The sequence below is a fragment of the Penicillium atrosanguineum genome (genome assembly GCF_028827265.1).
Source record: "Penicillium atrosanguineum strain IBT 20685 chromosome Unknown utg000008l_segment0_segment0, whole genome shotgun sequence".
NCBI lineage: Eukaryota > Fungi > Ascomycota > Eurotiomycetes > Eurotiales > Aspergillaceae > Penicillium > Penicillium atrosanguineum.
The window spans coordinates 306,355-326,559 of NW_026623140.1; the positions used below are offsets into that span (position 1 = coordinate 306,355).

General features: G+C 51.5%; 11 protein-coding genes across 11 annotated transcripts; 6 read left to right on the forward strand and 5 right to left on the reverse strand.

Annotated features, from left to right (window-relative positions):
- Positions 1 to 522: 522 nt before the first annotated feature.
- tma22 (putative RNA binding protein Tma22) lies at positions 523 to 1,231 on the forward strand (the record flags this gene model as incomplete). Its single annotated transcript, XM_056889649.1, has 3 exons — positions 523 to 583; positions 652 to 759; positions 810 to 1,231. 3 exons carry the CDS (start codon positions 523 to 525, stop codon positions 1,229 to 1,231), a joined length of 591 nt encoding a protein of 196 aa, XP_056736140.1.
- Positions 1,232 to 1,364: 133 nt separating this feature from the next.
- On the reverse strand, positions 1,365 to 2,700 carry N7443_009594 (uncharacterized protein; the record flags this gene model as incomplete). The annotated part of the gene is made up of 2 exons (XM_056889650.1): positions 1,365 to 2,085; positions 2,147 to 2,700. 2 exons carry the CDS (start codon positions 2,698 to 2,700, stop codon positions 1,365 to 1,367), a joined length of 1,275 nt encoding a protein of 424 aa, XP_056736141.1.
- A 505-nt stretch (positions 2,701 to 3,205) lies between these two features.
- N7443_009595 (CGR1 family protein) lies at positions 3,206 to 3,721 on the reverse strand (the record flags this gene model as incomplete). The annotated part of the gene is made up of 3 exons (XM_056889651.1): positions 3,206 to 3,346; positions 3,436 to 3,584; positions 3,646 to 3,721. The coding sequence occupies 3 exons, from the start codon at positions 3,719 to 3,721 to the stop codon at positions 3,206 to 3,208; spliced, it is 366 nt and encodes a 121-aa protein (XP_056736142.1).
- Positions 3,722 to 4,217: 496 nt separating this feature from the next.
- Positions 4,218 to 5,223, forward strand: amcA (putative mitochondrial ornithine carrier protein AmcA/Ort1; the record flags this gene model as incomplete). Its single annotated transcript, XM_056889652.1, has 3 exons — positions 4,218 to 4,322; positions 4,373 to 4,684; positions 4,729 to 5,223. The coding sequence occupies 3 exons, from the start codon at positions 4,218 to 4,220 to the stop codon at positions 5,221 to 5,223; spliced, it is 912 nt and encodes a 303-aa protein (XP_056736143.1).
- Positions 5,224 to 5,603: 380 nt separating this feature from the next.
- On the reverse strand, positions 5,604 to 6,390 carry N7443_009597 (uncharacterized protein; the record flags this gene model as incomplete). The annotated part of the gene is made up of 2 exons (XM_056889653.1): positions 5,604 to 6,283; positions 6,336 to 6,390. The coding sequence occupies 2 exons, from the start codon at positions 6,388 to 6,390 to the stop codon at positions 5,604 to 5,606; spliced, it is 735 nt and encodes a 244-aa protein (XP_056736144.1).
- A 594-nt stretch (positions 6,391 to 6,984) lies between these two features.
- zrfA (high-affinity Zn(2+) transporter ZRT1) lies at positions 6,985 to 8,055 on the forward strand (the record flags this gene model as incomplete). The annotated part of the gene is made up of 1 exon (XM_056889654.1): positions 6,985 to 8,055. One exon carries the CDS (start codon positions 6,985 to 6,987, stop codon positions 8,053 to 8,055), a length of 1,071 nt encoding a protein of 356 aa, XP_056736145.1.
- A 401-nt stretch (positions 8,056 to 8,456) lies between these two features.
- N7443_009599 (transcription factor domain-containing protein) lies at positions 8,457 to 10,415 on the reverse strand (the record flags this gene model as incomplete). Its single annotated transcript, XM_056889655.1, has 2 exons — positions 8,457 to 8,593; positions 8,648 to 10,415. The coding sequence occupies 2 exons, from the start codon at positions 10,413 to 10,415 to the stop codon at positions 8,457 to 8,459; spliced, it is 1,905 nt and encodes a 634-aa protein (XP_056736146.1).
- A 777-nt stretch (positions 10,416 to 11,192) lies between these two features.
- Positions 11,193 to 11,978, forward strand: N7443_009600 (2-deoxyribose-5-phosphate aldolase; the record flags this gene model as incomplete). The annotated part of the gene is made up of 1 exon (XM_056889656.1): positions 11,193 to 11,978. The coding sequence occupies one exon, from the start codon at positions 11,193 to 11,195 to the stop codon at positions 11,976 to 11,978; it is 786 nt and encodes a 261-aa protein (XP_056736147.1).
- Positions 11,979 to 13,045: 1,067 nt separating this feature from the next.
- On the forward strand, positions 13,046 to 13,705 carry N7443_009601 (class I SAM-dependent DNA methyltransferase; the record flags this gene model as incomplete). The annotated part of the gene is made up of 1 exon (XM_056889657.1): positions 13,046 to 13,705. One exon carries the CDS (start codon positions 13,046 to 13,048, stop codon positions 13,703 to 13,705), a length of 660 nt encoding a protein of 219 aa, XP_056736148.1.
- Positions 13,706 to 14,432: 727 nt separating this feature from the next.
- N7443_009602 (cytidine deaminase) lies at positions 14,433 to 15,077 on the forward strand (the record flags this gene model as incomplete). Its single annotated transcript, XM_056889658.1, has 5 exons — positions 14,433 to 14,517; positions 14,561 to 14,694; positions 14,750 to 14,835; positions 14,904 to 14,985; positions 15,036 to 15,077. 5 exons carry the CDS (start codon positions 14,433 to 14,435, stop codon positions 15,075 to 15,077), a joined length of 429 nt encoding a protein of 142 aa, XP_056736149.1.
- Positions 15,078 to 15,355: 278 nt separating this feature from the next.
- Positions 15,356 to 19,944, reverse strand: N7443_009603 (vacuolar protein sorting/targeting protein 10; the record flags this gene model as incomplete). Its single annotated transcript, XM_056889659.1, has 2 exons — positions 15,356 to 15,989; positions 16,040 to 19,944. The coding sequence occupies 2 exons, from the start codon at positions 19,942 to 19,944 to the stop codon at positions 15,356 to 15,358; spliced, it is 4,539 nt and encodes a 1,512-aa protein (XP_056736150.1).
- Between the last annotated feature and the right edge of the window lie 261 nt (positions 19,945 to 20,205).

The following is a 20,205-nucleotide window of genomic DNA, read 5'->3' on the forward strand; positions in this document are numbered from 1 at the left end:
GATCGTTAAATAATCTACCCAGGTACTTATCCACTTATCTCTAATCTCCAGTCTCATCTCCTAATCTCAAATCATCCCCCTGCTATCTCTCCATTGAGTTTCTCCGTATATCTGCAGATATTTTATTATGGGGGCATCCGAGTATAGCGCGATGACGCTCAACTGAAACAATTCCAACCTCAAGTATCAACGTACCCGAGTCTAGACTTCTGTTAGCATTGCGAGTCAGCTCCCGCATGATCTAGCGTTCAAAGGTGCTTCCGCAAAATATCCACCCCCAAGGCCCTTAAGTATACAAACATCCCACTAGTCCACTAGCCCCTTAGTCGTGGATCCGGCCCATTTATAGCGCGAATATACTTCTTCTTCCGACTCTTTTTCGGCGTCGGGAGACTGCGGGATACGATCATGTGACTTTAAATCTCCCAAACAGGCTAGCGGATGTGCCCCTCGCCCCCGCGCGTGCATTCGAGCTTGAGCTTCGATAAAGCAGTCTCGAATTACCGTGATTTTACTGAAACAATGGCTGAGGTAGATTCTGGCCCGGTCGAGCCCCAGGCCCGGCACATCGTCTATTGCGGAGGTGAGTACCCCGGTGGCGCCTTAGTCTTTGGAGAGTTTGCGTTAGCTAACGGAATCTATTCCGAACAGTGTGCACTTTGCCCCCCGAGTACTGCGAATTCGGCGGTACCGCTAAGAAATGCGAAGATTGGTTGAAGGAAAAGCACTCGGATCTATGGGAGGGTCTCTACTCCACAGGTACGAGCCCCGTGTTTTGAGGTGGGATTTTTCTCTAACTCGCGAGGCAGATGCTGTGACCGCCAATTTGTCCACCCTCTCCGTCTCTGCCCAGGAACGTGCCGCGAAGGACGCTGCTAAGAAGGAGGCTAAGGCTGCTCAGAGTGAGGCCCGGGATGCCGAGAAGAAGGCTGCCTCCAAGGTCCTGATCAAGCGGGTCGAACGCAACAAGCGCAAGTATGTCACGGTCCTTCTGGGATTGGAGGTTTTCGGCCTCGAGAACAAGAAGATCGCCAAGGATCTCGGCAAGAAGTTCGCCACTGGTTCCTCGATGACCCGATCGCCGGCCGGTGCGGAGGAGATCACCGTGCAGGGAGATGTCAGCGACGATGTGCGCGAGTGGCTGCTCGAGGTGCACGGAGACAAGGTCCCCGCGGCGAATATCGAGTTGATTGAGGATAAGAAGAAGAAGAAGACTGAAGGCGCTGTTTAGATTGGGGGAAACAAAATTATCTCTAATGACGACAACGAAGCTTGCGGATAGGGTATCATGACATGACCAGATTAAAAAATTATACAAATGCACTACAGCCTGCCGAATGCACTACAACCTGCCAGATAGTACCTTATAACTCATCCAACACTCGGAAGGGATCTTCTGTGGCCGCTGCAACGGGACCTGCCCGGGTGGTGCTGACTGTGACGCTCGAGGCTTGGAGGCTTTGTAGACGGTCTTCCAAACTCGACGGGTAGCGTGATGGACTGACCTCACTATCGCCATCCACTGCGATGGCAGATTCCCACATAAATGTCTGATATGAAGCGCCGCTTGAGGACTGGTTTGTTGCTTCTGTCGGCAACGGATGGTTCCCATCTGCAACGAGAGCAGGCCAGTTCTGGATCACCAGGGCGAGCACAAGCACCAGGAATGCACTCCCCATGACAGTCCAGAAGATACGCAATCGACGGCTAACGCGCGACTGCCACTCTGACTCCCTCTGCTCCCAGCTGTCAGTCTGGGCTCGGACAGCGTCCAGCCGACTACCCAGATCCTCCACGCGCTCCCTACCTCGCTTCATCCGCTCCTCCAGCGCATCGACCTTTTGGATCTGCGGCTCAAATCCCTTCAGATCATTGATCTGTTTGCGAATCTCCTGGTCCAAACCGGCCGTCTCGCGCTCGAAATCGCTGAGTAGTTTAGATGCAGAGTCGGAAAGGTCTTGGAACGACGCAATTGTTGAGTTAAGAGCTGTTATCTTCTCCAACAAGTTGTAATACGTGTAGTCGAGTCGACGTGTGACGTCAGTCGCTTGAGATCCTATCGAGGAGAGGGCAGACCGGAGATACCTACAGCGTTGAATCATCAGCTTATAGCTCCTCCATGGTAGGTCAATAGTATTTCACTTACTCCTCGCCCTGCTTCCTCCGCTTCTTAACCAGCTCCAGATCATCCATAGACTGAATCTCCTGTCTTCGAATCGGTCCCAATCGTTCATGCTGCTCAGGTGCATCCAGCAGGCTCCCCTTCCGACTGCGACTAGTCGACTCGGAACCCCATCGGGAACGCGTAGTCTCCCTCGTAATCGGTCTCAACAACCCATCATCACCCTCGCGCTCCTTCTCCCTAGACCACGTAGGGAGTAGTCCCCGCGCACTGGCCGAAGACGCAAGATGACTCATTTGTCGCGGAAGACGGAGTTCTCGTGATTTGCTATGCTTGTGTTTCGGCTGTTTGGCCCCGGTCTCGTCGATACCTAGCTCTCGTGCACGGCGCGTATCCTGGGTGTCGGGAGTGTGTTCCTCAGTCGTACGACGGACATGTCGGCGGGAATGGCCGTTGGCTGAAAACGGCTCCACGGAGATTGGGTCATTGGGTCGTGGGCCGGGGGTGCCGTGGGTCAATGGGAAAGTGGCGGATGAGGATCTAGTGGGCGATAAGGGAGACTTGAGGTGGGTGTCCATGTCATCTACCACATGTTTTGGTCGGGTTTGAAACTTGAGTTTGAAGCTTGATGTTGGAATGTCTCAAAGGTGAGACTTGTGACTTGCGGAGGTGTCCTGCCAAGCCGTGCCGATCTGCAAGATCGATCGATATGACATTTCAAATATTGATCATGATATATACCTAGGTATATACTTAGCCCTAGAGGAAGGGCACTGGTCATCATACTTCGGATGATCTGATGCTCTAGTATTTGATACTCAATTTTTGGTGTTTGTTTACTCAAATACTTTCATATCCAGGCGGAATCCGGGCCTCTCTCTAAATTTAGGTCTCTACTCCATCCCACGGGATACTCCAGGATATGCATGATACACGCAGAGTAACATTTATGTCGATATCAAACATTAGACTCGCAACATTGAAGAGAAATTTTTTGTAAACCAATCCCAGAAACGCCAACCAGCCTTTTATCGGACAGAGATGGTGGCCGTGTATGCAGTGTGATCCTAGACAGGGACAAGCTCATGAGTTGAGCAGCCTGTTGCGCTTCTCGCGGCGCTTGAGACGCTCGACCCGCTTCTTGTGCATCTTCTCAGCCATCTTCTCGTAACGAGCCTTCTCCTCCTTGGCGGCTCTACGGTCCTTAATGCGCTGGATGCGGGCCTGTGGCGGGTTAGCAATTGCCTTCTTTAGAGAGTGTGTGGTTGCTATAGACGAGCATCATGCTAGACAATAGGTATAGGATAGCTCACCTGACGCTCAGCCGTAGCCTCGGCCTTCATCTCACGTTCACGCTCCTTGACAGCATCGTTGAGCTTACGAGCTTCCACCCGCTTAGCGTAAGAGGTAAGGCCCGCTTTAGGGCGGAAAGCCTTCTTGCTGGAATCATGCCAGTTTTTTCCTGTTTCGGGTCAGTCGGGAGAACGAGCAGTGGGGTCGCGACCTCGGCCTCGGGGACTGACCGTTCTTGCGCATCCCAACGGACGCGGCACCCGCCGCAGGCGCGGTCGCCGGAGTTGTGGCGATCTCGGTAGACATTTTGTATGGGGAGTTGTTCGAAACGAATCGACACGAACTTCCAGGGTAGACGGGGAAGGAAATGTAGGGTTCGGGGCAGAAAGATGAAGCCGTTCGCCGCCTGTCACCAAATGAAATTTTCACGCGGAGATTATCTGATCGAGATAACCGGGCTTGGCGGACGCTAACAGAGAAAAAAATGAACTTGGGCACTTTCCCTGCTCCACTTCAGGTGTATTTCTCGCCATCTTTCTCCATCTGGACTCCAACTTTCGCAATCTTTTTCGCGCATGAAGGTCTTGGCGTCGTCAGGTCGACAAATCCTTAGTCGAGCGTGTTACACCGCCCCCCCTCGGTGCCTCGTTAACCCCCCCACTTCACATCAGACCTGAAGGCCCGAAGAAATCGCTCAACTCAAATACTCCCCCTCTTCCCTCCCCCGCCCTCATCCCCCCTGTTCTCCTTTCGAATCATGTCCCGATAGCCCGATACTTTTGGGTGACTGTTGGAAGCCTTGATGGCGGCGACCGAGCATGCGATCCCCGTCCATGAACCGATGGAACTCCCATCTCTCCCGCCCAACCAGGGGTTGGAGGCGATGAAGGATATTGTGTTCGGCTCCGTGAGTGGTGCCATACCCCTGGAATAATAGACATCTGCTGACCGATTCAGGCTGCTGGCATGGCAGGCAAGCTGATCGAATACCCCTTTGACACCGTCAAGGTTCGCCTTCAATCTCAACCCGCACACCTTCCTCTCCGATATACCGGTCCCCTGGACTGTTTCCGTCAGTCGTTCCAAGCAGATGGCTTCAAGGGACTGTATCGCGGCATCAGTGCCCCCATGACGGGTGCCGCCGTGGAAACCAGCTGTCTTTTTTTCAGTTACCGCCTAATCCAGGATGCAATGCGCGTCACAGTATTTCCCGGGATGGAACAATTGCCTTTCCCGGCTCTTATTGCTGCCGGCGCTGCATCAGGCTCTGTGACTTCATTGGCACTTACGCCAATTGAGCTCATCAAGTGCAGGATGCAAGTCCCTGTCGAGGCGGGATGTTCCCCCCTCGTCCCGCCGCGCTCATCGCAGCCGTTTTCCGACAGGACGGACTGATTGGATTTTGGCGCGGTCAGACGGGAACTCTCATCCGAGAGACCGGAGGCAGTGCCGCCTGGTTCGGTGGCTACGAGGGTGTTTCATCCCTCTTCCGGAAATACAACTCGTCCAGTTCCCACACCGACTCTCTATCCGTCTGGCAGCAAATGATTGCTGGAGCCACGGCGGGCATCAGCTACAACTTCTTGTTCTACCCGGCCGATACCATCAAGTCGCGCATGCAGACGGAAGATATCTCGCGCCTCCCAGCCAACGGGGAGCGACAGACCTTTTGGAATGTCACTCGGTCCGTGTGGAGGCAGCAGGGCTTGAAGGGCATGTATCGCGGGTGCGGGATCACTTGCGCACGCTCAGCTCCCAGCTCGGCCTTTATCTTCTCTGTTTACGAAGGATTACGATCATATTTTTGATGAGTTAAGATGATCCGTCTTGATGTTATACCTGGTCCCAGTGCTGTTCTGCTTGATACCCTTTCCCGATATACCAATCCACCTTGCCCCTGATGCGATCGCGTGCTGTAGCCGGTCATCCACACTATTACACCATAAACTGCTCCCACTATTCCCCTCGCCCTCTCGCTCCCTCGTCCACTGGCGATGCAATGCAACCTGGACTCATTCGGTGCCCATCGGCTTGCTCCAAAGCCAAAAAGTCCTTGATCACATAGAGCTATCTGCTCGATTCTCATAGATGACTACACGGAGATCTATCTGGGATCTCGTTATTTGATTTGGGTATAGAACAATTCTTCTGAACATAGAATACCACAATGTATATGGCCTTCTCCTAATCATCCATGTGCTTCCTTTCCTGCCACGGCAACGATGCTCATTTCACCATATCCCCCGGTAGCTGCAGCATTAAGATAGTCCTGCACCGTCATTGCCAGTCCTCGCTCACTCAACAGGTCCTCTTCGAGTGTTCCTCGCAACAACGGTCCATTCATACCCCCATTCAACTCCCACACTTTCTCGCCCCTCTGCACGAAGGCTATAAAATGATGATGGTTCTCATCATGCGGTGACGGCGCTCTCGAAGACCCCGAAGCAGCAGCCTCCATATGCGCCTTCTCCAAGAAGGTTGAAGTGTAAAGCAATTCTGCCCTCTCAGCCGGTGCAAGCTCAACCGCACTTTCCCTCAGACCATCCAGCTCCGATCCCGGCACGAGATAGTTTTCATCCAGATTAAACACACTATGCAGCAACGCCATCAGACCACACGCATGACCGATCGTCTGTTTCATCCAAAAAACAGGTTCATCGCCAGAGCCCTGATACTCCGGTATCGTAGGTATCACAGCCTCTCGAGCAGCGACATAGATAGGCCTATCTGCAAGTAGAACCAAAGCATGAATGGGACGTGGTATCCATGCTAGTAGCTCGGGAGTTGTGGATAACACATCGTGGAATGTGAGGCCCGGGGCGAGACCAAGGTTCGAGCAGAGATGGGATAGCACTTCCGGGTTATTCTCTACGCTAGGTTAGTGGGTCTGCATCGGACTTTGCAAGTGCAAGGGTATTACCGAGAGGGATGAAAGTCTTGCGGCCGTTGACCAGCTCGGCCTTTGGGAGAGACATCACTAGTGAGGAGATGGATGGCCAAACTTGAAGCTGGAGCTAGAGCTGGAGGTGCAGGTGGAGCGGGGTCTTGTAGGGCTGAATATCCCCACTTCCACTACTCTTTTTCTTTATTCTTCTTCCCCACCCACCAGGTCCTTCCAAGTGTTTACATTGTCTCCTTGGTCGGGCTGTAACTTCCTTCCGAAGTGACACACGATACTACAGAATGAACTCATGACAGACAGGTCTTATCCGGCATGACTTCCATGACCTCCCTGACCTCCACGACAACCTCCGAGCTAGGAACCGGCTTTTTAAATTCCCAAACCTCGCAATTTCCGGGAAATCATGTTGATTCGTGAATAGCTCCGTTCAAGCGCTAATCTCCAAGGTCCTCAAGACACTCGGAACTCGAAGCGAGCGGAGCCGCCCTCGTTTCTGCCTACCAATCCTACAGAAAACGATAGTCATCTACTGAGTGCTTCTCCACTCTTCTCCAGCCCTATGAGCCCCATTGCATAGCCCAAGGTCCTCGCGCAGCTTTCTATAAGATATCTTGCAAAATCATTCTCGACATGTATCCTCATTCATCTGACCTGGAAGACTCGCGAGATGTCGACCTTCGATCCTACCAATGTCAATTTGAACACGGCCAGGACGGAAGATGTGCTGTGTTATTTGGAAGTCTCCTCGAATGACTACAATGGAAATCTCGGTGCTCGTATCTCCTCTATCTTTGTGATTCTCCTCGTCTCCTCGGCCTTTACCGTCTTCCCAGTCGTCTCCAAACGCATGACGAGATGGAAAATCCCCTTCGGCGTGTACATCTTCGCTCGCTACTTCGGCACCGGTGTCATTGTGGCCACTGCATTCATCCATCTACTTGACCCGGCCTATAAGCGAATTGGTCCGAAGACCTGTGTCGGGGAATCGGGATACTGGGCTGAGTATTCTTGGTGTGCAGCGATTGTACTAGCCTCTATCGTGGTCATCTTCTTGCTCGACTTGGCCGCCGAAATCTACGTGGAACGCAAGTACGGGGTGCACAAGAATGAAGAAGCCACCAACGCCTTTATCCAGCACGAACATCATCCCGAGGTGCAATCTGCCCCAGAATCCGAGAAAGCAATGCACATCTCCAATGAAAAGCGCACAGACACGTTCTTCTCCGAAGATGGAGACATCGCCGAACGGTCCTTCAGACAACAGATCGCCGCTTTCCTTCTACTCGAATTCGGTATCATCTTCCACTCAGTCATCATCGGCCTCAACCTAGGCGTCACCGGCTCCGAGTTCTCAACCCTGTACCCGGTCCTAGTCTTCCACCAGTCCTTCGAGGGTCTCGGTATCGGAGCTAGAATGTCCGCTATTCCATTCGGTGAACATACCTGGCTTCCTTGGTTTTTGTGTGCTGCTTACGGCCTGACAACTCCGATCTCTATTGCCATTGGCCTGGGTGTGCGGACGACATATGAACCTGGTTCCAAGGTGTCCTTGATTATTCAGGGTGTCTTGAACGCTGTGTCCGCGGGCATCCTGATCTATAGTGGTCTGGTGGAGTTACTCGCTCGCGACTTTTTGTTTGATCCCTGCCGCACCAAGCGTCGTTCGAGACTGTTGTTTATGGTGACTTGCACTTTGTTGGGAGCCGGCATCATGGCTTTGATTGGAAAGTGGGCTTGAACGAAGTATCATTGAGCGATGCATGGAAATATAGAGATGCAAACGTTTGGTTCCATCTGAAGGAAAATACTGGTAGACATATCAATCATTGACACATCACATTAAGCCCGAAGTCTCATACCTCCCACTGCAGTCGGTATATTCGTATATCCGGAAATTGCCTCCGAATATCCACATCTCCAGCCCTGGTGTATCCAAATAGGAGAGCCCTAAGAAAGAGGTTACCTGAACATAAGTAGAAACCGCCGGTCCTCGCAACTCCAGATTTAGATGGTCAGCCAACATCGATGTGTAGAGTCTCCGCGCATTCCCTGGTGCAATAAAGCCGCGCCGATCCCGGCTCGGCCATTGAGATATAGAATATACTCGATACATACAGGCAAAAGTCCACTTCCTAGAACCTATTCATCCATTGGAAGTTGAGCTAGGCTATCAACGCCCCAAATCCATGCTTGTTCTGGCACCAACCCGCTTCCAGGACCGAGTAAATCCGGGAAGTTTGATTCAAGCGGGATGCTCATCTCATGATTTGAGAGCACTGTACATAAGTTTAGATTACCACCTGGGTATAAACGGCGTTACTGTAACGTACCTTGGTCAAAGTCGAAAAGGGCCTGTGACATGGCCGGGTCTTCTATGTAGTTGAACATATTTTCCTCGACAATGGTTGCGGCAGCAAGTGTCTGATCCTGGACACTCTCGTCCAGGTCTTGTCTCGCCTGCTCATCTCTAGGAGCAATTTGGGGAGACGACGATACTGCATTACCAGAGGATAGCATTTCTTTCAATTCCTTCTCCATCAGTAGTCTCGTTAGTTTCTCCAAAATCTCCAGGCCCTGTGCAGCCAGAGTAGAACCAGATCGCGACTTCAAATGCGCCTGCATGCTGAGGAGTCGACGCAATCCCGTCTTCGATTCATAAGATTGGGGAGCTAGAGGCTCGATGCTTGTCAGAATGCAGAGCATGACACCAGCAGTAAAAGTATGAATGCCGATGAATGCCGCTGCATATGTATTGACAGCAAGGGAAAATATAGAGGTCGATTCAACATTAGACGTGCTTAGAGCTGCATCCCGACAGGCTTCTAAAGAGAGATGTAAAGGGCTTGTGGCCAGGTGAGTATTCTCAAGTCCGGAAGCGGTGGGCATCGTCTTAAACGCAAGCAAAGGTCGATGTACAAGAATTCTTGCATTTTCATAGGCGAGTTTTAGGGCAAGTGCCTGAAGCTGATAAATGTGGTTCTCAAACTTGGGGCTTGAGGCACCAATATCGCGATCCATCTCCTCCACTGATGTGTATGATAGACCAGGCAGGCCGGTGTTGTTTAGCTGTAGCAAATCAGGAATCTCGGTATTCCATCTCCGCAATCTGGTATCTAAAGCAGAGACTCTTCGAATGAGATTGTGAAGACCAGAAAAGCCGCCTGATCTGTCTGGATGGGTATTTCCCTTCAACGATCCGAGTCCATACAAATCCGTGAGAATATTTTTGATCAAAACAGAGAGCTTTGACATCAGATACTTGTAAGAGAGAAGACTGGCCGGGTGCTGGTCTGTTGCATCAGAAGAAGCAGGAGACTGTGTAGGAGCAGACCTGGCCAGAGGGTCCAATAACTCTACATCACAGTCCGAATCCTTGATGCTATGCGGATAGCCATAGGACATGGAGCAAAAGGTCTCAATCTCATAGATAGCCCACCAGCAGCGTTTCCGAGTCTCGTACTGCCGTTGCATTTCTGACGACATTGATCCCGCCTGGGGAAGCTTCCGGTGCAAATTCAAGGCCTGGGCAATTCGCAACCCACAGCCGCATACGGGCCATGCAAGCTCGGAGTTACCATGATAGAGGTAGTAAGTTCCCAGTAAGACGCAGGTCTGGACAGCCTCTAATGAGCCCACGGAGACAATATCGAGAATTTTTGCTCGTATTGTTGACAAGATCTTACCCTTCATATCCATGGGGGATATGCCATATGCCTCCAGCAATTGCAGCCGATGAGCACCCAAGTATGGCAGTGCGATCGCAATCACCACTAGAAAGGTACTGATAAAACCAGGGTCCGGGTACGCGTCTGTGAGCTGCTCCCTGGGTGAGTCATACAATTGTTGCCAGGTTCGCCGGAAATCATCTTGGTGGAAAATAAGCATGAACCAGTGTACCCGATCAAAGTAGGTGTCCACCAGTAGAGATGCAACTTCGCGAGAGGGAAACAGAGAGGCCAGCTCTGCTGTCACTGACCGTGATACTTGGAGCCCTGGACCTGGAGCCCACAATCTCAGCTGAGTTCCGACTGGACGAGAGTTGCTAGCTCCGGAACTATCCGACTGTCTTCTTTGGCCTCCAGGTAATGCATTGGTCATCGATGTGTTTGGGGTAGTGGTATTGTGAAATTGAAATGCCTGGTTTCATCGGTAGCTGTTCCGCTCAGTTTGTTGTCGATACATACTCCTTCCACTAATGACATGGTCGAGCTTGACCACGGTTGCTCAGCTATGTTTTTATCGCCATTCAGTCGTGAAGTTCTATTGCGCCTGGTGACAGGTCTTCGGTCAAACTGTGGCGTCTGAACCGCACGCCATTGATCTGCCGTCTCGCAGCTGGCTCCGGCACGGACACATAGAGTGCATGGGCGTCGAATGTCGCACTGTCAGGTCAGCAAGGGTCTGGAATAATAAGAAACTTGGCATACTTTGAGCTTCTGGCGACGACACCTCTGACATGCACTGCCCACTTTAGAGCGCCTGCTTTCTGACACCATTGCGTGTATTGGTAGGTAGGTGCAAAGTCAAGGAATGAGACCCCGAAAAGGAAGTGATTCCGGTGGATCCGATGACAAAGCTTCCGGGATGGAAAGCTCAACATTCAGGAAACAAGCGATGATCTTAACATATTATTGGAGGCAAAATAAAGGCAAAGGAGGGAAAGAGACATTCTGAAGTACCGAAATTGTTTTCAGTGAATCCTGCTGTATGTATCTGCTCTGGCTGGTTGAGTTCCAGTCCCGGGTCATCTGACTTCGCGTTCTTAAACAGGAAGTTATTCCACCGGAAGATTCAAACAGTATAGAAAAGTATAAAAGGCATCGTGTCGTTCCATCATGGCAGGAACGAATCTACAAGCGCAATCCAAATCACAACATGTCCACCGAAAACACCATCACGGTGACCCTATCACAGGTCGCCAAGATGATCGACCACTCGCTGTTGCATCCAACTATGACTGACGCCGATACCCTAGCCGGCCTCAGGATCGCCAGAGACCATAATGTCGCAACGGCCTGCGTGAAGCCCTACATGATCGAGCTAGCCAAGAAAGAGCTGGCTGGCACCGATGTGCTGGTTTGTCCGGTCATCGGCTTCCCACACGGTAACAGCGCCACCGAGATCAAGGTCCAGGAAGCCACCGCTGCGGCCCAGGTCGGCGGACAAGAGATCGATATGGTTGTCAACATCGGCAAAGTCCTTGGTAGAGACTGGGAATATGTCGCCCGAGAGATCGACGAGGTCAATCGTGCCGTTATGCACCATGGGGCCATTCTCAAGGTGATCTTTGAGAACGATTATCTGCAGGCTGAGCATATTATCCGGCTCTGTGAGATTTGCACGGAGCTCAAAGTTGCCTTTGTCAAGACCTCTACCGGCTACGGATTTGTCAAGCAGATGGATGGATCCTACAACTACCTTGGGGCAACCGTGTCGGATATCAAGTTGATGCGGAAGAACTCAGGTTCCAAGGTCCAGATCAAGGCGGCGGGAGGTGTTCGAACTCTGGATGATCTTCTTCATGTTAGGAGTTTGGGAGTGACACGGATCGGAGCCACAGCAACGGTGGCTATCTTAGATGAGGCGAGGAAACGAGGTATTGGCCATGAGCCGATGACGGTGACGTTCAAGCCCATGCAAGAAAAGGTCGGGGGTTACTAAGTTAGGGGGGTTCCTTTGCAGCCACGATAGAATTACTCTCATGGATTTCAAATAGGCTGAAACATTGCACTTTAATATTTTTCCCGAATATCTTCATGGGTAATTCCAGATCATCCTGAACATCTTCTGATCTGGTTTCCAAGCTACCATCAATACCATCAAGCTTCGATACATCGAGAGACCAAGTGCATCAGCCGAACCTACCAAAAGACCCAGAGCTAACTGAGGTCTATTTACAGTATTTCATTCATCTTCCCTTGGCTCTGACTATGGCATCGTATGCAATGTTCATTTCCCTTTGCCACATCTTAATTACTACATCAACCAAATAAATTTCAACCCATTCAACTCCCTCACGGCGCAGTCATCCTCCTCCTGTGGGGCTGAAGGTCAGACTCAAGTTCAGGGACATTCAGGGACATTCAGAAGGTCTGATCCCCTAATCCCAAAAAAAATACGCCCGCCTCACTAAGGTTGCGTAGTTGGGATCTGGCCACTCTGTGACGTATTCGGGACGCGACTCGGCTACACGTGACAGGGCTATGCGCTCGCAGTGGGCAGAGGGTTTTGTTCACGTTGTCCTTAACTATTAGCAATTTCCTCATCAAATATCATCAAAGATCAAGAGACTTCAGTCGGGGCCAAAGTATATCCGGACTTGGCAGGGCGGGGTAGCGCTGTTACCATTGGTGTAGAGGTGGTGATGCACGCTACTTCTGCAGTGTTATGCATTGTACGCAGTGTCGAGCAGGAGTTTTCGTGGATCTGGGATCTGGCCTCGCGGGGGTCGCGGCCTATTTTGGTTTCATCCACCACCGACATCATTGATCACCCAAAACTCGTCGTTTCTGGAAATATTCGCCAGCGACCCCGCATCACGCAATTGTCCGGATCAATTATATGAGAGTGAGATCTTATACCTCCAGGGATCTAGTATAAGAACGAGGATCCCTCGCGTGCAAAAATCAGAACAAATCTATCAAACTATACATACTTACGCGCAGCAGAGCACGCCCAGACACGCCTTCGATTTAAATCCCCAGCGAATCCATTGACACATCCTCGCCATGTCCGCTCCAATTCCTGCTCAAAACCTATATCTTGGCCAAGCCCGTGCCACCAAGTCAGTCGATGACTGCATGTCAATCTACGACAAATGGGCTGCCACATACAATGACGAGGTTGGAGATGCGGCTCAAAGCTACGTGGCTCCGGTCTTGGTTGCCCAAGCCGCTATTAAATACAATTCAACCACCAGTCCTGCCAACAGTGTCATCCTAGATGCTGGTTGTGGAACCGGCCTCGTGGGCCAGGCTCTTTCAATCGCCAGTGCAAAGGCAATTGACGGCATTGACCTGTCTGCTCCCATGCTCGACGTGGCCCGCAAGACTGGTGTTTATCGAAACCTCGATCAGGCGGATATGAACCGTCCCATCAACCAGGCAGACAATACCTACGATACAGTTGTATGCGTCGGCACTTTCACTCTTGGTCACGTCGGCCCGGACCCTGCCTTGAGAGAACTCGTCCGTGTGACCAAGAGAAAGGGTATCGTGGTTGCCACGATCCTCGAAGAGATCTGGGTCCCGGGCGGATTCAAGGATGAGGTCGAGAAATTGCAAGCGGAAGGACTGGTGAATGTGGTCTCGGAGGATTTAATAGACTATGTAAAGGGACACGGCGACAAGGCAGTGCTATTGATCTTAGAAAAGATCCACCGTGCCTGAACGGCCCAAAGCGACTTTTCAACTGAATGAAACCCCATGCAACATTTCAACAACTCCCAGCCTCCCCCAAGCGACAGTTCAACACTTTAGGCTACCCAACGCAACAACCGTTCGCACCTTCGCACCTTCGCACCTTTCGTACCCCGGTTCGGCTTTGTGAAAGCAGGATCTCCTCTTTAGATTTCAGAATGTAAATACCTTACGCCCGAGGGATTGCAAGCCATGCACTGAATATCTTCCGTACTGAAACTCAGCCTCAAACAATGCCAGTACCAGACCCTATTTCTCTAGATCAATTAACATGGCCCTGCTCACCAATCTTAATTGACAACTTCCAAAGCTACTATAGCGAATATCAAGGATTTCCTCCCACCCTATGCCAACACTAGGATGACCTTAATCAAAAGATGATAAGTGTCGTCAAAACTAACTTCTAGACTAACTCCTAGATATGTTCTGATGATCGATGTGAAGTCTGGTACTGAGGACCTTGTGTGGAACGGGGCTCCAATTAAGCACCTAAATGATCTTGCACAAGAGGTGTATCTATGTCTATATACTCCGATTTAGATGACTAATATTGAAATGATTATACAGCTCTTATACATTTAGACTGTACAGGACTTGTGTCCGCCGAATGTAACGCTGATAGCTGATATCGCGATAAGCACCCCGCTTCAAACATTGAACTTCACCCACGCCGACTTCTTTTACTCCTTCGACTACCATGCCTCCGATCACCAGCCCAGTCACAGCCCAAGAGCTGGAGATTCTCTCCACAAAGGCCATTGAGGCCAAGGGTCGCGCCTACTGTATGTACCCGCCCAGATTCTCACACATCGCTAACCCGTCTAGGCCCGTACTCCAAGTTCCACGTCGGCGCGTGCATCCTCACCGCGTCTGGCGAGTTTGTGGTCGGTGCGAATGTTGAGAATGCGGCATACCCCGTTGGAACCTGTGCGGAGCGTGTCGCGTTCGGTACTGCTATTGTACGTTGCCTGGAGTTTCATGTCTCGGAGAATGGGTCTAGCTAACGGGTTCTAGGTGGCGGGTCACAAGGAGTTCAAGGCTCTTGCTGTTGCCACAGATATCAGGCCTGCTGCGTCGCCCTGTGGAATGTGTCGGCAGTTGTATGTTCTATTGTTGTTGTTTTTTGGGTTTTTTCCCCAACTGGTTTGATCTGGACTGACGTGATTAGTATTCGCGAGTTCACCACCCCTTCGTTTCCGGTTTACATGTATGACGCCGATGGTGCGTACAAGGTTATGACGATTGGCGAAGTGAGTATTTAGTTCCGTTCTATTTCATCGCATGGCTGATCGTCTTCTAGCTACTGCCCGACTCATTTGGCCCGGAGGACTTGCCGAAATGAGACCTAGAAGATTTAGGTAGGACCTAGTATGGAGAAAGAATTAAACCAAAATAATCCCACTGTTGAGCATTATCCACAGCAAACAAATAAAACGATGGCTCTATATCTTAATCCGTATCTGAAAATACGGGGTCCAGCTAGGGGAGGCAAGCCTGCTCCAGCGAAATATGCAATACATAAAAGAAAGAGACCAAAAGACACGCGCTCGTAATGTCACATCAATATTCCAATCACATCAAAAAACATTCCAACTCTTTGAAAATCCATTCGATGGGCATCTATGCCTCATCCTCCTCTTCGAATTCATCCGCACCGAGCAATTCATCCTCGTCGTCCACTACATGTGTGTAGTCACCTCGACGGGCAGCAAAGGAGCCCCGAGTATTGTATGGTTGTTGGTAGCCGCGGCCGCGGGTGCGCGTGATTCCACTAACACTACGCCACAGACTGGTAAGTAGCAATGGAAGTGACTGCGCCACTGCAACGATACCAGCGATGATAGCAATCGGAATTGCGACCAGCGCAGAGTCGCGACCGAACAGGCCTTCGGTGGTAACCGAACCACCCTCACCCAGGCGAATTTGTCCGAACTTGCCGTCCCATCTAGTGTAGACATAGTAACCTATTCCGGCGGCCACGGCGATGGGTATCACAATGGCGAAGAATAGACCAACGCCGCTGATGCCGTGCTTCTTCTCGAACTCTTGTTCCTTATTGGGGCATGGTCGAGGCTCCACCTGGTCATAACGGCGGCCACCGTCGCAGGTTGATTGCGGAATCTTGCGGTAGCCTGTCGGTTCCCAGTACTCAACCAGTTCGGGGTCGTTCTTGCACTGCTCACTGTGGTCGGGCTTAGCAAGTCCTGCTACAAGGCCACAGCTGCCGTCACTCTGCATCTCATAATTGAAGTCACTAGATTTGGTTAGTTCATTGAATGATCATGTATGCTGATGGGAACTTACCATTCAAAGTCCGCACGGGTGCACTCGCAATTCGAGCCGACTCGATGAATGTGTGGCTCTCGCCAGTTAATCCAGCACTGAGCTTCGGGCTTCTTGCGGTGATACTGCTCGACATGTCCGAACAGGCAGACGTCGTCTCCTTGTGCCTCCAGAGCAGGATGCTTAGGAGCCCACAAATAGTAGTCCTTGCTTTCACCCGCATCTTCATCCAGTTCGCACTCGCGATCCCAGATACCACTAAAGTCAAGACTAATTGTGGCAAACTTATTATCAGAGGATTTGGCGTCTTTACCCCACAACAGGAAGCGCTTGGATGTGTCGGAAGGTACAGTCGAGATGTCATCAATGATCATTTCCTTATCCGCGAATTGGAATTCGGTCCATGTGGCCCCCTCATCCAGACTGTAGTGGACGACCTTTGTCGGTTGCAGCTCACGGACAAGCACGATCATAGACCCGGCATCACCATACTCGAACATGTACCGTCCCTTTTTGACGTTCTTCCAGGTAACGCCGCCGTCTCGACTCAGGAAGGTATCGGCCTCGTCAGAACTGCCGAGAGATTCACCAACGTTACCCACGCCGATCAGCATGCCGATAGCGGATCCTGAGTAGAAGGTATCGCGGGCATCGCGACGTTCGGTATAACCGTGGAGGTGCAGAGCGCACTTCTCGGTGCCCTGGCCCTTGGTAACAGAGCATTCGAATTTCTTACCCTCGGCGTTCTCCATAGGCGGTGCGAGCAGCGCCCACTGACCACCGTCATTGTGAGTGATCATAGAACGCAGCTTCTTGTTTGCGCCCTTGTCCTGCACATCCTTGATATTTCCGACAATGTTGGCGAGAGCGACGCCCTCGAGGCCCGCCATCTTCTCGAAATCCACGTAGCCAAAGTCGTTGACGTTCAGCCCCTGGAGACTGAGGGTAAAGTAGGTACCATTGCTGTTACTCTTGACCAAGGAACCATAGCTGCGACCCTTCTCTGTGTTGATCACCACCTGCAAGAACAGAGCATAGTTGGAGCCAGGTAACGCAGTGTATTGGTTGACATCGACATTGATAGGGAAGTGGGCCTGGGCAAAGGTCTGGCCATCCATACTGGTGCTGACATTCAGGAACTTGTGCTTTTCGGTCGGAAAGGTAGCCACAACAAAGAACTCATTCATTTTCACGAAGTGGGCAATGTTGTCGTTGATAACCTCGGTTTTTACAAACCAGTCGTCCTTGGTATTGCTAGAAACCAGCTGACGGTTGTTCTTCCGATCTTCCTCAAAGTACTGCTCGCAAAGAATGAGGGCCTCGCTGTTCTCCCGGCCATCATGGTATCCAAATTGACACTGGTCGACACCACGGAGCATCTTGTGCCATTCATCACCGCGATTCTTGGTGTACCACGCAGTGTAGGTGCAGGAACTGCCCTCACACTCATCGTTGCCGACCCACATCATCCAGTCGATGTGCTCCTCATGGAAAGACAAGGGAGAAGTGTACATTGACATCGACTTAGTGGGCTTCTTGAACTTGTCAAAACTAGCTCCACGGTTGACGGTTGACCAGCCATCGTAGCCGCTGGTCAGGAAATAGGCACCATCAACATAGTGGGGATGAGGGGCAATCGCTACAATGTCCTCGTCCTTGAGCGCCTTGGGCTGTTCCCAAGTCTTGCCGTGGTCTTGTGTCACGTACAGTTCTTTCTTGTTCGTGAGCATGAAGATTGTCTCGTCGTCTCCTTGATTACTCGTCTGTCGCTCAAGATAGAAGTATTCCTTGTAGTTGTTGGTGCTCATGCCAGTAACGGAGAAGTACTGCGGCTCGCCAGCACGAACCTTGCCATCGGCGATAGGAGGTGGAGAGCCGGTGGAGTCTCCACATGATCGTTCAATGTCCTTGTCAAGGTTTTCTCCACCATCGCGGATACAAACATTTCCGGGGATGAGTCGCCAGCCCGAGAGACCCTTATAGGTGTCGGTGGGGGTCTTGCATTGGCCCGTCGGAGGGGTCAAAGGAACGGCCGGCACACACTCCTTGCCATCTTCGCTGAGCTTGAAGTTGTAGTCGCATTCAAAGTCTTCAGCAGAGCACTTGCATCGCTCGAAGGAAGGAGGTTTCATCTTGAATTCCTTCTTCATGAAGCAGTCCGCGTCGGGGTCACGTCGCTGGTAGATCTGCCTGTGACCCATAAGACAGTCGGCTTCTCCCTTCTCATTTTTGCGAGCGATCCAGGGCTTGATGTCGTCGTCTGTACATTGGCGTTCATGGAGACCATCGAAATCAATCGAGTATACAACGACGCCCTTGGCAGCGGCACCGACTAGCATGAATTTCAGGCTTGTCGCGTCCGGGGTGGTTGTGAGATACAAAGGCTTGATCGCCTCCTTCAGCTCTAGGGGCTTCTCCCATTCTTTGCCGTGGTTGAGAGAATATTGAACCTCTTTAGTCTTGCCTTCGTCGGTGACAGCAACAATCACACCGCCTTGATCACCAAATTCGAAATGATGTGGGCCCTTCAGCGCATGACGCCATGTGAGACCAGCGTCGTCCGAAACATAGAGATCGCCATTTTTGTAGTCCTTCAGATGCTCGCCTGTGTTGCCTACGCCCATGATCAGGCCCGGAGCTGGGCTGGAGAACATGCGACGCAAAGTCGGCAACTCACGAAGTGCATCGTAGGTGGTCATTGAATGGAGATGCAATCTGTCATCGCCAACCTTGAGATGCTGGAAGGTTCTGCCGTCATCGAAACTGATATCAGTCACAACCTTCTTCGCTGTTCCGGCTGACTCGAGGGCTTCTTTCCAGTTGTCTACCGTGTTTACAATGACAATGCCCTGGATATCGGCGACCTTCTCGAAGTCCACAAATCCTTCCTTGTCCCGGTTGGTATGTTCGATATTGGGCGTGAAGTAGGTTCCGTTGGAGTTTGAGGTGAAGAGTACACCCATACGATTCGAGTCCCACGTGGTCTGCACATCCACTTGGAGACTGTAATTGGTGCTTTCCAGTAGAGTATATGCGTCCTCCTCGATTCGGTGGCCACCAAACTCAACGCGATGCCATTCATGAGAATCGTCGCTGACGTAGAGAGCCTGTTCGATGGTACTCGCCGACTGGAGTCCGACAACTAGATACTTCTTGACAGACCGAATAAGGATCTGTCTGCCACTGACAGGCCGGCCCCGATCCAGGTTGATTTCGGTGCCGTGCGCGTCATCGCGGAAGTAGTTGTCTGAGTAAACCAAGCGTTCCGTCATATCAAAGGGACTCCGCAATCCGGGGGAGACACAGATAACCCGATCTCCAACTTTGTCCAGCAGGTCGACATCATGCCCGAACTCCGGAGTACCCGCAGCCCAAAGACATGACAAGAATGCGCCCTCCAGGGTGTTATGGGTCTTGAAGTCATCCGTTGTATAGATGGTGACCCTCAAGCATGGGAACGAAGAGCAATCCTTGCCGTGGAAGATCACCTTCTTAGGGTCCCAACCACTGAACATCAAAGGAGCAGTCCGTCCGAGCTTCAAAATCGGCTGAACGCCCGTCGTAAACGGCTTCCACGTCTTTCCTTGGTCTGTAGTGACCCAGTGAGTGGTACCCTCGCTGAGAGCGTACGCGCGGTGCTCCTTGTCATGCGGGTGTCTCCAAATCACGGCGACTTGACCTTCCATATCTCCATCAGCGCCCTTAATGACCTCCCATTCTTTACCTCCATCGAACGAGATGAGAGCATTCTGTTTGAGAGGGTCTCGCCAGACTATCGTGTTGCTGCTGTCGAAGTAGAACAAGTCGGAGGGCGGGCTATCGAATTCGGTTGAGGACACCTTGGGGTTATCCCCCTTTGCCGCGGCCGGGCCAGCGGCGAATGCTAGCAAGAGCCCGAACACGAGCAACAACCACCTCGGGATCATGACCGCTGATCCTTAGGCATCTGAATGAGTGGTGACGTTGGTTTGGGGAGCCGCCTAAAGTAGCGGGCCGAGCCGGAACAATGGATGGGAATGAGGTGAGAGGGAGGGATGGAATGAGTGATTGTCGATAGAAGCAGGGTTCAATCCTTAAAACACAAGTCACGCAGAGCGCAAAGGAATCCAGATGGCGCGAAAGAGATGACGGAGCTGCGTGGCCTCTGCCTGGGGAGCTCCCCTGTCACGTGCAGCTTATCGGCTATC